The following is a 13,118-nucleotide window of genomic DNA, read 5'->3' as shown; positions in this document are numbered from 1 at the left end:
ACACACCAACGGCTTTTCTAAAGCGTTTCAGTGTCGACTTATTAAGTCAGAAATAAATTTGCCTGTTTTGTTCTTTCGGTGCTAAATTCTTCATGTTAATAATGTACTGTTTATAATTTAAGCAATATAGCCAACAAGTTACATTTATTTTTTTAGATTATATTCATTCATTCATTCATTCCTTTTCCCTCGACTTAGTCCCTTTATTCATCAGGGACTTCATTTATTCATTCAACTTATCTAGTATATGTTTTACACACTGGATGCCCCACCTGCAACCCAGTACTGGGAAACTCTTGACCTCAGACTGGGGCGACGATTCATCTTCCAGCAGGACAATGACCCGAAGCACACCGCCAAAATATGAATGGAGTGGCTTCACAACAACTAGGTGAGTTGTCCATGAGTGGCCCAGCCAGAGCCCAGACCTAAATCCTATTAAACATCTCTGGAGAGATCTGAAAATGGCTGCACATCATCACTTCCAATCCAACCTTATAGAGCTTGAGAGGTACTGCAAAGAGGAATGGGCCAAAATTCCCAAAGACAGGTGTGCCAAGCTTGTGGCATCATATTCAAAAAGACTTGAGGCTGTAATTGCTGCAAAAGGTGCATCAACAAAGTATTGAGCAAAGGCTGTGAATACTGATGTACATGTGATTTTTCAGGTTTATTTTGAATAAATTTGCAACAATTTAAACTCTTTTTTTTCACATTGTCCTTATGGGGTATTGTGTGTGGAATTTTAAGAAAAGAAATGAATTTAAGTCATCTTGGAATAAGGCTGTAACATAAAGAAATGTGGAAAAAGTGTTATGAATACTTTCCGGATGCACTGTATATAATAAATATTCATAAAAAGCACATATTATATGTAAAAACAAACTTTTATTTTGTATCTGATTTAATCATGATTAATTATTGCACACCATTAAAATGATCATATGTATATGACTAGAGTAATGAATATCCATAATTCATATGTGCATTGAGCCGCAGTAGAGCATTTGATGGCCGCACAAAGATGAGGTCACTTCCTGTCACTCAGGTGGACGAGAGACAATCAGGATCAGTGGAGCAGAAGTGAATTCAGGAAGTGGATGCACATGTTTGCTTCAGTGGTTTCTGCGTAATGCTTTTACTTTAGGACGTCATTGTAGCATTTGAAGAGACAAACACAACCTGCCAGTCATGTTTTCATACAGTGGATGTGTTTAGAATATCAATATGCTTTGTTGTTGTTGTTTTTGTTGTTTTTTAGACAAGTCCTTAGAAGTATCTTGTGTGCTTTTTATATTTTCAGCCGGCGGTGCTTGATAATCTGCTGACCTCCATGAAGTTTGTCCTGCACGGGATGGGTGTCCTCCGCATCAACCTCGCCAACCCAAAAAACAAGGTCTGTTGCTGTCTTTACTACACTTTAAAGACACAATATTTCCTTTTTTTCATTAAAATGTCTAATAACCACTAGAACTGTGTTATATACACAGTATAAATATGCCGTTGAAGTCAAAATTATTCCTCCTGTGATATATATTTTTTTTCCCATATATTTCCGAAATGATCTTTAACAGAGCAAGGATATTTTCACAGTATGTCTAATAATATTTTTTCTCTGCAGAAAGTCTTATTTGTTTGATTTAGGCTAGAATAAAAGCAGTTTTTATTTTTTTTTAAAACCATTTCAAGGTCAATATTATTAGCCCCCTTAAGCAATATTTGTTTTCAAAGGTCTACAGAACCATCATATGAGCCCTCTAGTCGTGAAAATCACCACTCCAGGACCGGGACACAGCAAGCTTATGCAGAATAACTGGCACTGATTAAAATCAACTATGTTGTCAGCTTGCGTCTTGTCCGGTTTGGACCAAAAATCTGCACGTGAACACACCAAATGGACGACAGTCGATATTTGAAAATATTTGAGAAATGTAGTGAAATTCGAGCCAGCTTCTTTGTGTTTTCTCTTGACTTTTTACTTGGTTTCGTTACTTCAGTTTTTGGTCTCATGGTTTGATTTGTTTCTGAATAACCAATCAGAGTGCTCTCTTCAATCGATGGCCGATGCAATCCTGAGATTAACCCAAAAACAGACAACGTATCAAACACACTAGCCAGACTGAGGAAGCCCAACAGCTGACTTTCAGCTTTGTGTGTCCCAGCCCTAACGCTTTATGAATGCATTTTATTTTAATTTACTTCATTATATTTAATGTTCACATTTTGTACTTGTGCTAAAGTATATAGAGTAATACTCTTGTATATTTCCCTAATATTTAGAGCCAGGTTTTAGTGAACGTGCAACAGTCAAAACACAGAACTTTTCAGTTATTATATATAAAAAGGGCTAAATACAAGTGTATTTGCAAGATCATTCAAATATTTTGCTCATCTCTAATCATTGATAGCAGCTCCGGACAACTGCTGTGTTGGGAGCGCAGAGATCGCTCACGCCCGCACACATCATTTACCTCTTCACGTGTTGTAGCGCTGCTGATGAGCAGACATGCAAGTTGCTCTGTGTGTCAACTTGTAAACAAACACATGCGATTGGTTCATGAGATCGGCCAGATTGGCGAGTACCAATCGAGTCATGAAATGTGATTATCGGCCGATACCGATTTCTGGCCGATCAATCGGAGCATCCCTAGTTAATTGGGTTAACTAAATTAAGTTAATTGAGCAAGTCATTGGACAAAAGTGGTTTGTTCTGTAGCAAATCAAAAAAGAAAATAATTTCTTAAGAAGGTAAATAATATTGATCTTTGCAATCTTACATTTTTTTCCCGGCCAAACTAAAAGAAATAAGACTTTCTCCAGAAAAAAATATAATAGGAAATGCTGCGAAAAAAAGTGTTCTTGCTCTCTTAAACAATACATGGGAAAATGTCTGTCAATTTTCTATTTAACTCTAGTTATTATTATTATTATTATTATTATTATTATTATTATTATTATACCTGATATTATATCATACATAATGTGCATATATAATTGAATATAAATGCGATGGACAATAACATATGTCCATGTAAAAGATAAAAATAAATACCTGCTGAATTCCTGCACTAAAGAGACTTTTTCTTGCTGTTCTGTGGCTTGCAGTCCTTACAGGGTCCACAAGGTGGCAGCATCTTTATGCTTGAACTAGATACATGTAGATATTTAACAGGCTACCAAACCAGGCTGTCAGTCAGTGAGTTGAGTTTCATCCTAATCCTCTGCTATCTTCCAGACGCGTGTCTCAAACAGTCATTATCTGCGTCTGAGGGTCGACTGCTGTGATTGTGAAATACGGCCGTGATGTAGGCCTGGTTTGATCGGGTCATGTGACGAACGCTGTATTGTAATTAGACAGATGAAGCCGATTGTTCTTTAATAATAGTGCAAGATATGTGTGTATGCTGGGTCACACTGAAAGACCTTTGTTCTAGCCGTTTTTAATTATGTTTTATGTTTAAAAACCTCTGCTGCGACTTCTAACATTACATTTTCTTACTTCTCTGACCCCTAGTTAGTACCGGCTTGACTAATCATGCAAAAACTGACTAATAATCATTATAATAATAATGGAAATTAAGAACTCAAGGGCGGCACAGTGGCTCAGTGGTTAGCACTGTGGCCTCACAGCAAGAAGGTCACTGGTTCGAGTCCCGGCTGGGTCAGTTGGCATTTCTGTGTGGAGTTTACATGTTCTCCTCGTGTTCATGTAGGTTTCCTCAGGGTGCTCTGGTTTCCCCCACTAAATATGCGGTATAAGTGAATTGAATAAACTGAATTGACCGTTGTGTGTGTGTGTGTGTGTGTGTGTGTGTGTGTGTGTGTGTGCGTGTGTGCGTGTGCGCGTGTGCGTGTGTGTGTGTGTGTGCGTGTGTGCGTGTGCGTGTGTGCGTGTGTGTGTGCGTGTGCGTGTGTGTGTGTGTGTGTGTGTGTGTGTGTGTGCGTGCATGTGAGACTGTATGGATGTTTCCCAGTACTGGGTTGCAGCTGGAGGGGCATCCGTTGTGAAAAACATATGCTGGACAAGTTGGTGGTTCATTCTGCGGTGGTGACTCCTGATGAATAAAGGGACTAAGCCGAAGGGAAATGAGTTAATGAATGATTCTTTGATAGTTTTAATATTTATAGCAGGAGAGCTTTAATTAGCATGCTACGCTTTGGTTGTTAGCATGTTATTTGTGCTGAATAAACATTAATTATTAAACTAGAAAAATGTTTTCTGAAACTCGAATTTCAAAATTGTGTTTCTACAGGTTTACATTCACTTCCTCCTCCAGTTTTGAACAGCAGTGCTTCAGTTATGCTAAACTTTAGCTGTTTAACGGTTTATCCCAAAAAGGTTCTGAAATCACTCTTAAAATCAACATGGGTTTGTGAATAATTATTTAATCTATTAGCTGAACAATGTAAAATTCTATTTATATCTTTGTTTATGGTGTTTCTCTTGATTCACGTTTACTCCATTCTCTTGTTTTTAGCTACAGTGCTTTAACAGTCATGCTAACAGTATGCTAACTGTTTTGACCTTAAAAAGAAGTCATAAAATTGAGACAAGATCTTTTAACCCTCCTGTCATGTTCACCCCTTGCTCCTTACTTCAGTGTTCTTGGTCAAAATTGTCCGGTCTCTTTTAACTGCTCTTAAAATGCTCAAAAAGCATTCTTTAGCTGTGAACAATGTCTCAAACTAATGTTTAACTCGAATTTATAGAATTGCACATAAAATACCTGCAGTGAAAATACAAATAGGCACTGAAAATGTATTACAAAATGAACATGTAACTTCATGGAGGTAATCACATGGGAGGATCGGCACATAAGCATGGGAAAGAGATGTGTACCCTCAAAAGACATTGTTCTGAAATGTGTGAGTGAGTGAGTTGGGGTAGTGTATATGGGAATGTTTTCTGTTTGATGAGTGAATATAGTCTGGATACCCATTCATTTCCTACGGTGTTCGCTTTTTGACCGGTAACAGGTGTAACACGGTTGATTGAAACAGTCAAAATTCAATGAAAGAAATGATCATCACTTTTACTTGTTCAAGTGCACAGTGTGGCAGATATCTAAGGGTGTTTTAAGTCGTAAAACGGTCAGATTTGACTCGAACATGACAGGAAGTTTAACGTCCTCCATGGATGTAGCTACAAATGATGTTTATGGTCCTTCTCCAGGTTCACACTTGCTGTTCTCTTGTATTTACTTGGAGTGATAGTGTTAGCATGCTAAGCTGTAGCTTTTTAAAAGTTACAAAAAAAGTACAATTTAAGAAAGGTTTAATTTGATTTTTGAATAAAATCCTTCCTGGTCATACAATATTTTTAATCCATTTATGGCCTTATGGAGGTTGGCAATTCACACTATATTCTGTTTTTTATCTTTAATTAGCATGCTAATCTTTTTTCACTTTAATGTTTTGCCCCAAAAAGGTTCTTAAAATACATCAATGATGTTTTTATCCATGTTTTTTAGTCATGTTTTGTTTAGTTAGCATGTTAGCAACATTTTAAGCTTTTAGCATTTATTGGCTCTTAAAATGGGCTATATCAAAGACTACAGAATACACAAGACATGTCACTCGTAAAGTTTTGAACGAGGAAATGTGTAACGGTCAATATGGTGAATGAAGCCCTGCCTTCTAGTACAGGAGCCAGTCAGCGATCGCATAGACTGAGGATTCTCCGGGGGAGGGGCTCAAACCAGACGTAAATTTCTGCTGATTTTGTGTGATTCGCATGTTTAGAAAAGAAACTAAAGACACAGTAGTTGTTGTTGTTTGATTTAATCTGTGATTCCTAATATGAAACTTAATCGTAAGCTTGGCAAACTATTTTGGAGAATTTGATGGCTCCCCATTCAAACAGAATGCCTGAACATACTGCCCGAGAGGTGTTTCAAAGATGGCCGCCAAGTGAAATGACTTGACTCAAAGGGACTTGGGCTATGTACACAGCTAGTGTTTTTCAGGCAATGATGAACTTCCGCTGAGAGCTTTATGTGACTATTTTCATTTTCATTTGGTTCCTTTTACATCATCGATGTTGTAATGTTATTCAAACATAATCATTTAAATAGACTTAGGCATCCATTTGGTTGTTAAAGCGTAAAAAGAGATGAAAGACCGTTTAACGCAGGTGCCATCATTAGCAGGCTATTCAAAATACAGGGCTAAAATTAATTTCCATATTTTAAAGACATGAAGCAGAAAAATATAATTTAATGCAGTGCTTCTTGTTTGGTCTGATACCCACTTTATATCATATATCAGCAAGGCAGTGAAGATCACTGTTTTTTTTTTTAAATAAATCAGTCTGTGTGCTTATACCCTGAGAAAAGTTCTTCAATAATTCTTTAAGCTCCTCTTGATGTGCAAATGATATATTTTTTTAACCATGTTTATGGTTTTCCTCAGGTTTACATTGACTCTGTTCCCTCATTACTATCAGCAGTGCTCCAGTTAGCATGCTAACGATAACTGTAATTGCTTTATTTATCCATGTTTTATGTTTTCTCTCCAGGTTCACGCTCACTCGGTTCTCTCGTGTGGCCGTTGTTTTGATGAAGACCAGATGCTGTTCCCCTTCATAGCCCACGCCCTTTGCTGTTTGTGGGCGGATCCGGGTGTGCGTTCGTCTGCGGCACGCGGATACGAGTACGAACTCAATGACTCAGCACTATAGTAAGTAACACGTCTCGAATTAACCACCATTTGTAATTATGACTCGTCTCTACTTTGTCACGGTTCACTGTAGTATAGTACAATATGCCTTTATTTTCATTTCTACTGTCATAAGTATCAAATAGCAAAGTAATACCACACCACTTTTTTGGAACACTTTTGTGAATGTACCTAGTACAATAGTACTGCAATAAATGGTGGAGCTAGACTGACTGCTGAACATTATTTGGTTAACAGTACTTACGTGTAACAAGCAATAGGAATGACAACACAATATTATTATTATATTTATTGAATTTTATATGATTGAATTATTGGAACCAAATTTTAGATCAGATTTTCTTTAACAAATATGAATTCTTGGACAACTTGACGTCTGTTCATTGGGCCAACTTTTGGTGTTTTTCAGTCTTTTGCTGTTTTTAGTTAAATTTACATGTGTGTTTTTAGTGAGACTTGCATTTTTCTGTGTGATTTTGATGTTTTTAGTTTTCTTGTGGCAGTTTTTCCGTACACCTTCAGCATTTGTCAGTTAGCCTTTGACTTTTAGTTAGACGTTGGTATTTTTTCAGTTGGACGTTGATGTTTTTCAGTTACCCTTTGGTATTTGTAATTAGACTTTAGTGTGGTTTTAGTGTGAATTTGGTGTTTTCATGTGGCAGTTTTTCAGTAAAACTTTTGCATTTGTCAGTTAGACTTTGGTGTTTCTCAGTTAGACTTTAGCATTTTTTCAGTTAGACTTTGGTGTTTTCGATTAGTCAGCATTTTCAGTTAGCCTCCAGTGTTTGTTTAATTAGCCTTCTGTGTTTCCCTGATAGCCTTGGGAATTTTCAATTAACCTTTGGTGTTTTTTCAGTCACCCTTTGACATTGTTCAATTAGTCTGGCATTTTTCAGTCAAAATTTGTCGTTTTCAGGTTTCACGTTGCAATTTTTCAGTTAACCTTTAGCATTAGCCTTTGCCGTTTTTAGTTTGATACAGTATCTGTTATCAGTTAGAGTTCGGCATTTTTCAGTTAGCATTTAGCAGTTTTCAGCTGGACTTCAGACTTTGGTATTTCTAGTACCTAGTTTGTTTGTTTTTTTTTCAGTTAGCCTTCTAGCATTTTCAGTTATCTATTGTTGCTTCCTTTTGTCTCGGGTGTTTTGGTGATTTAATGAAACTGCTTACACTAGCTAGAAAAGAGAGCACAATAATGTTACTTTTTTGATCATTCTTGAGCAAAGAGAATATAGACCGTGAAACTGTAATGGGTCCAATAAACGTTTTGCATCTCATTTGAATACATTAAACCATGCTCCAATAGGCCAATCGTGATCCGTAAAAGGTCATGAATGTTTTATTCTAGTCTAATTGGTCATTTGACAAGGGTTCTGACCCCTGAATCTTTTTTATGTTCAGTCAGCAAAGAAATTCAGAGACAAATTAAAACTATTTTTTGAAATGCATGAAGATATTGAGCACAGATTACATCATGCCACTGGAACTGCTAGAAATCCTCAACTACTAAAATGGCTATTCTGACCATTTACATATTTAGCACAGCTGAATCAAAAAGCATAGAATCACAAAGAGACGACATTCAAAAGAACACTCCATTGCAACAGCAGTGCCCAGCAGCAGCCCCGCGATTCTGTCATTTTGGAGTGAAATCGATCGGCCATCCATTGGATCTTATTGCTGTCGTGATGGCAAGCAGCGGCTTTGTTTTTATTTATTTATTTATTTATTTATTTATTTAAAAGGCACATTATAGCTGATATACATCCTGAAAGACGACAATACAACACTTACTATCACAAGACTGGTCATCTTCAGCACTTTTAATGGGTGTTTCACAGACTTAATGTTTATATTTTAACCATGCTTATTTTCTTGGAACTGTCACTTTTAGGTCAAATTACTTTTAACTACTTTAATAGTTCAGGCACTGGCATAATATAAATTAATACTGACATGTTAAATTAAATTAACATGACTTTCAAAATGGGATGTTGATAACAGACTGACAGTACACTTTTTGTTGCAGTATTACATGTTGTAGTAGTATATAGCATTTTTCCTCAGTGTTGTCTGTACGAAAGACTAATAAAGCTTTTATGTAAAAAGCCACTTTCTCCAAAATAATTTAATTCTGACTCATACATTTCATCATACACGCACACACACACACACACACACACACACACACACACACACACACACACACACATCTATGTAATATGTTATATTATTATAAATATGTCTCCTGATCTGAATCCAATTGAACTCATATGGGGAATTCTGAAGAGACATTAAGTTGAGCATCTTTTTAAGCAACTATAAAAGAGGGGTGTTTGAAGAATGGAAAAGATAGATGTTGCAAAAAGTAGCGAACTTATTCATTCCATGCCTAGAAGTGTTGGTGCTGTCATTAAAAATCATGGAGGCCATAAAAACTAGACAAAATAGTTTTTGATGTGGGGTATACTCATTTTTGCATCATCCAAATTTAAGTAAAACAAAACAATTAGTAATTTAAGTATTGTTATCCTTTCATGTCATAAGTTAAACAGATATTATATTAAACATAGTCTTGTAGATGTTTTGGAAATTGTTTTTCTTTTTATTGAGATATTGTTTAAAATGTTGCTTTTCAATGGGGGTGTATGAATATATAATATTGTAACTCATATTTAACTCAGTTTTTTAGTTCATTCTGTCTAACGGTAGTTATCCATGCTGTTGTTCTAAAGACCATTTCAGTGTGGTCATGTCATTGGCCCTTAAACATTTCCTGCTTGTTATCAAACTATTTCATAACTGTAACAAGAGGCGATTCAATCATATTTTTGGATTCTCAGAAGCTATAGAAATATGTAAAACAGGAAATACATTGTTTTACATTCCTCAAAATTATCTTTTGGAATTTTCATTCCAAAATGGCCATCACATGACACTAGCGGCATCTAGTGGTTGTTTCCCAAATAGAAACAGAGTGTTGCCTTTTGGTGATTTCTATGCTCTTCAGCTGAATTGAATTTTTATCGCATCATATTTACATTCAGTATTCTATATAGTCATCATTACTCTGAAAATATGATCTTTATTTGTAATATAGCTTAACCTTTTATCCGAGTTACTAGAGAATCCCTCGACGGTGCGCACCTCACTTTGTCTGGGAAGTGGGAGAGCAACATTTTGGCCACATTTAAATGACATTTTTTGTGTTGCGTTTCATCTGCAACAACAATGTGAACTTGTATAAAGACGTGTTTGAAAATTAACTTCTGAATGCATAATTAGACTTGAGAAGATTTCTCTGGAAGTAGTATTTTCCCAAAGTTTGCATACTCTTCTGTTAACACTCAAAGGTATGTATGTTTTCTTCACAAAAAGTACATCCTTGTTGAATGTAGTTTTGAGTATGCGAATTGGGACACAGCACATTTTTGCTATCAGAAAATACGTTTTTTTTTTAGCAGGAAGTTGCTAGGCAGGCATCACGGTGGCGCAGTGGGTAGCACGATCGCCTCAGCAAAAAGGTCGCTGGTTCGAGCCTCGGGCTGAGTCAGTTGGCATTTCTGTGTGGAGTTTGCATGTTCTTCGCGTGTTGGCATGGTTTTCCTCCGGGTGCTCCGGTTTCCCCCACAAGTCCAAAGACATCCGCGATAGGTGAATTGGGTAAGCTAAATTGTCTGTAGTGTATGTGTGTAAATGAGTGTGTATGGATGTTTCCCAGTGATGGGTTGCAGCTGAAAGGGCATCTGTTGCGTAAAATATATGCTGGATAAGTTGGCGATTCATTCCGCTGTGGCGACCCCTGATTAATAAAGGGACTAAGCCGAAAAGAAAATGAATGAATGAAGTTGCTAGGCAACAGAGATTTGCCTATTCAAAGACACTGGAAAAGGCAGTGCATGCGGTCAATTTGAGCGTTACAGCCTTTCAAGCTGAAAATACTCAGAACTCTTTTGTGTTTTGTAATTTTAATAAAATAACATTGTTGTAATGGAAAATACACACACTTAGAAAATGTCAGGGTAAAATGGTTAAAGTTGAAGCTTAATAAATCCTAAAATTTAGCATTATTCTCTGATTTATTGATTTCCTAGAGCGCTCGCTCAGGTTTCCAAATGGTTCCAGTTTCCGTGGGCTCCATGTGGGTGTAATAGAACTGATGTGCCACTTTTGAGCCGTAATGGCTGCTGATCTGTGACTCGGTCCGACACTCCCACTGTGAATAATGGCTGATTAGTGGGATATTCAAACAGTGAATTGTGCAATTACGCGTGTGTGCACGATGGCAAACTAAAACACCGGGAGGCTGATTATTTAAATGAAGCCGAGAGGGTCACCCGTGTCGCAGACGTGTGGTTTGTGCCACAGCAAATGAACCTCAAACGCCGCAGCGAGGTGTGTGTGTGTGGTAACTCATAAATGGCAATTAGAAACCAGTCAAACCTCAAAGCCTGCACCCTGTGCCAGTTGATATATATATATATCCTGCAATGGATGCTGGGACGTCATACAATGGAGGCTTGACATGATGGCTTGTCTTTTTGATTAGCATGCGGGACACCTAGAAAAGGTTAGAAAGAATGAGGAGACGGAGGCGAGTGAGATGTGAGGTGCTGTAAACCATTGAAGTTGTCCGTACCGAATGCGTTTGACATCAGAACCCACACACTAAAGAGCACAGCCATGATCCACCACTATTCCCACACATTACTGAGCTGTACTTTGGTAATTTGTCCCAAATAAATTATTCAAATTCATGTATTAATTTTTAAATGTAAAATAATTATTTATTTTTTGTAAAAATGTATTATTATCATTGCTGTTATCAGTATTAAGTTATACTAATATTTGTTTATTATACAACCCCAAATCAGAAAAAGTTGGGACTGTATAGAAAACGCAAATAAAAATAAAGGGATTTTCTTATTTACTTTGACTTGTATTTCATTGCAGACAATATTAACACAAAATATTTCATGTTTTGTCTGATCAACGTCATTTTATTTGTAAATATACATTCCTGTCATTCAGACCTGCAACATATTCCAAAAAAGTTGGGACAGGAGCAGTTTAGGGCTAGTAATGAAGTAAATTTGTTAAATATTGATGTGATTTGAAACAGGTTATTGTAATTATGATTTGGTACAAAAGCATCCAAGGAAGGTCTAGTCCTTTAGGAGTAAAGATGGCTGAGGATCGCCAGTTTACCAACAAATACGTGAGAAAATTATTGAAATGTTTAACAACAATGTTCCCCAAAGAAAGATAGGAAGACATTTGTATGTTTCACCTTTAACAGTGCATAACATAATTAAAAGATTCAAAGAATCTGGAGGAATATCAGTGCATAAAGGACAAGGGCGCAAGGTTAAGCTGAACAACAGTGATCTATGATCCCTCAGGCAGTACTGCATCAAGAATCATCATTCATCTATAAGCGATGTCACCACATGGGCTCAGGACAACTTTGACAAACTTTTGTTATATACCACAATATATAGTTACATCCATAAATGGCAGTAAAATTTGTACTGTGCCAAAAGGAAGCCCTATGGTAACAATGTCCAGAAGCGCCGTCTGCGATTTTTATTTATTTATTTTTTTTGGAGAATTGGACACCGTGTGCTCCTTACCAAAGGAGAAAAGGATCATCCAGACTGTTACCAGCAACAAGTCCAAAAGCTAGGGTCTGTCATGATATGGAGTTGTGACAGTGCCTTTGGCAAAGGGAACTTGCACTTCTGGGATGGCACCATTAATGCTGAAAAGTACAAAGAGATTTTGAAGCACAATATGCTGATGTCTTTTTCAGAGATGCCCATGCATATTTCAACAAGACAATGCAAAACCACATTCTGCACACATTACAAAGTCCTGGCTGCAGAGGAAGAGGATACAGGTACTTGACTCGACTGCCTGCAGTCCCGACCTGTCTCCAATAGAGAATGTGTGGTGCATTCTGAAGCACAAAATGCGACAATGAAGACTACGTATTGTTGCCCACTTTAAGACTTGTTTGCAGGAAGAATAGGACAAAATTACGCCTGAAACACTTCATCACTTGCTGTCTTCAGTCCCTAAATATCTAGTCAAGTGTTGTGGAAAATGTTTTACTGCTTTAACTTTTTTTAAAATGTGTTGAAAGCACCAAAATTGGAATAGATGTTTATTTAAAAAAATAAACAATTCAGATCATGAGGATCACATTAAATAATGTTTGTTGTACTGTCTGCAATTAACTACAAGTCAAAGTAAATTTAGAAATCACTTCCATACTCTCCCAACGTATTCCGATTTGGGGTTGTAGGTAGTGACGCGTGTGTGTGTGTCATGCGAGAGAGAATTTGATTGACAGGTACTCCTGCCCCCCATTGCCCCTTGGGGCCAAGAAGCCCCTCCAGACACTTTGTCAATAATACAGAGTCAATAACACGCTTGTC

At 37.0% G+C, this 13,118-nt stretch overlaps 1 protein-coding gene across 1 annotated transcript in view; it reads left to right on the top strand.

The window, feature by feature from the left end:
* Nucleotides 1-13,118, top strand: part of gnav1 (guanine nucleotide binding protein (G protein) alpha v1) — a 48,200-nt gene that overhangs the window by 12,251 nt on the left and 22,831 nt on the right. The window contains exons 3-4 of the mRNA XM_056448560.1: nucleotides 1,304-1,396; nucleotides 6,518-6,678. Coding sequence (XP_056304535.1) covers nucleotides 1,304-1,396; nucleotides 6,518-6,678 — 254 coding nt within the window. The remainder of the gene's footprint in view (nucleotides 1-1,303; nucleotides 1,397-6,517; nucleotides 6,679-13,118) is intronic.

Source organism: Danio aesculapii, chromosome 22 (assembly GCF_903798145.1).
Source record: "Danio aesculapii chromosome 22, fDanAes4.1, whole genome shotgun sequence".
In the NCBI taxonomy this organism is placed as follows: domain Eukaryota; kingdom Metazoa; phylum Chordata; class Actinopteri; order Cypriniformes; family Danionidae; genus Danio; species Danio aesculapii.
The sequence above is the reverse complement of the archived record's forward strand: the minus strand, read 5'-3'. Positions and strand labels throughout refer to the sequence as shown.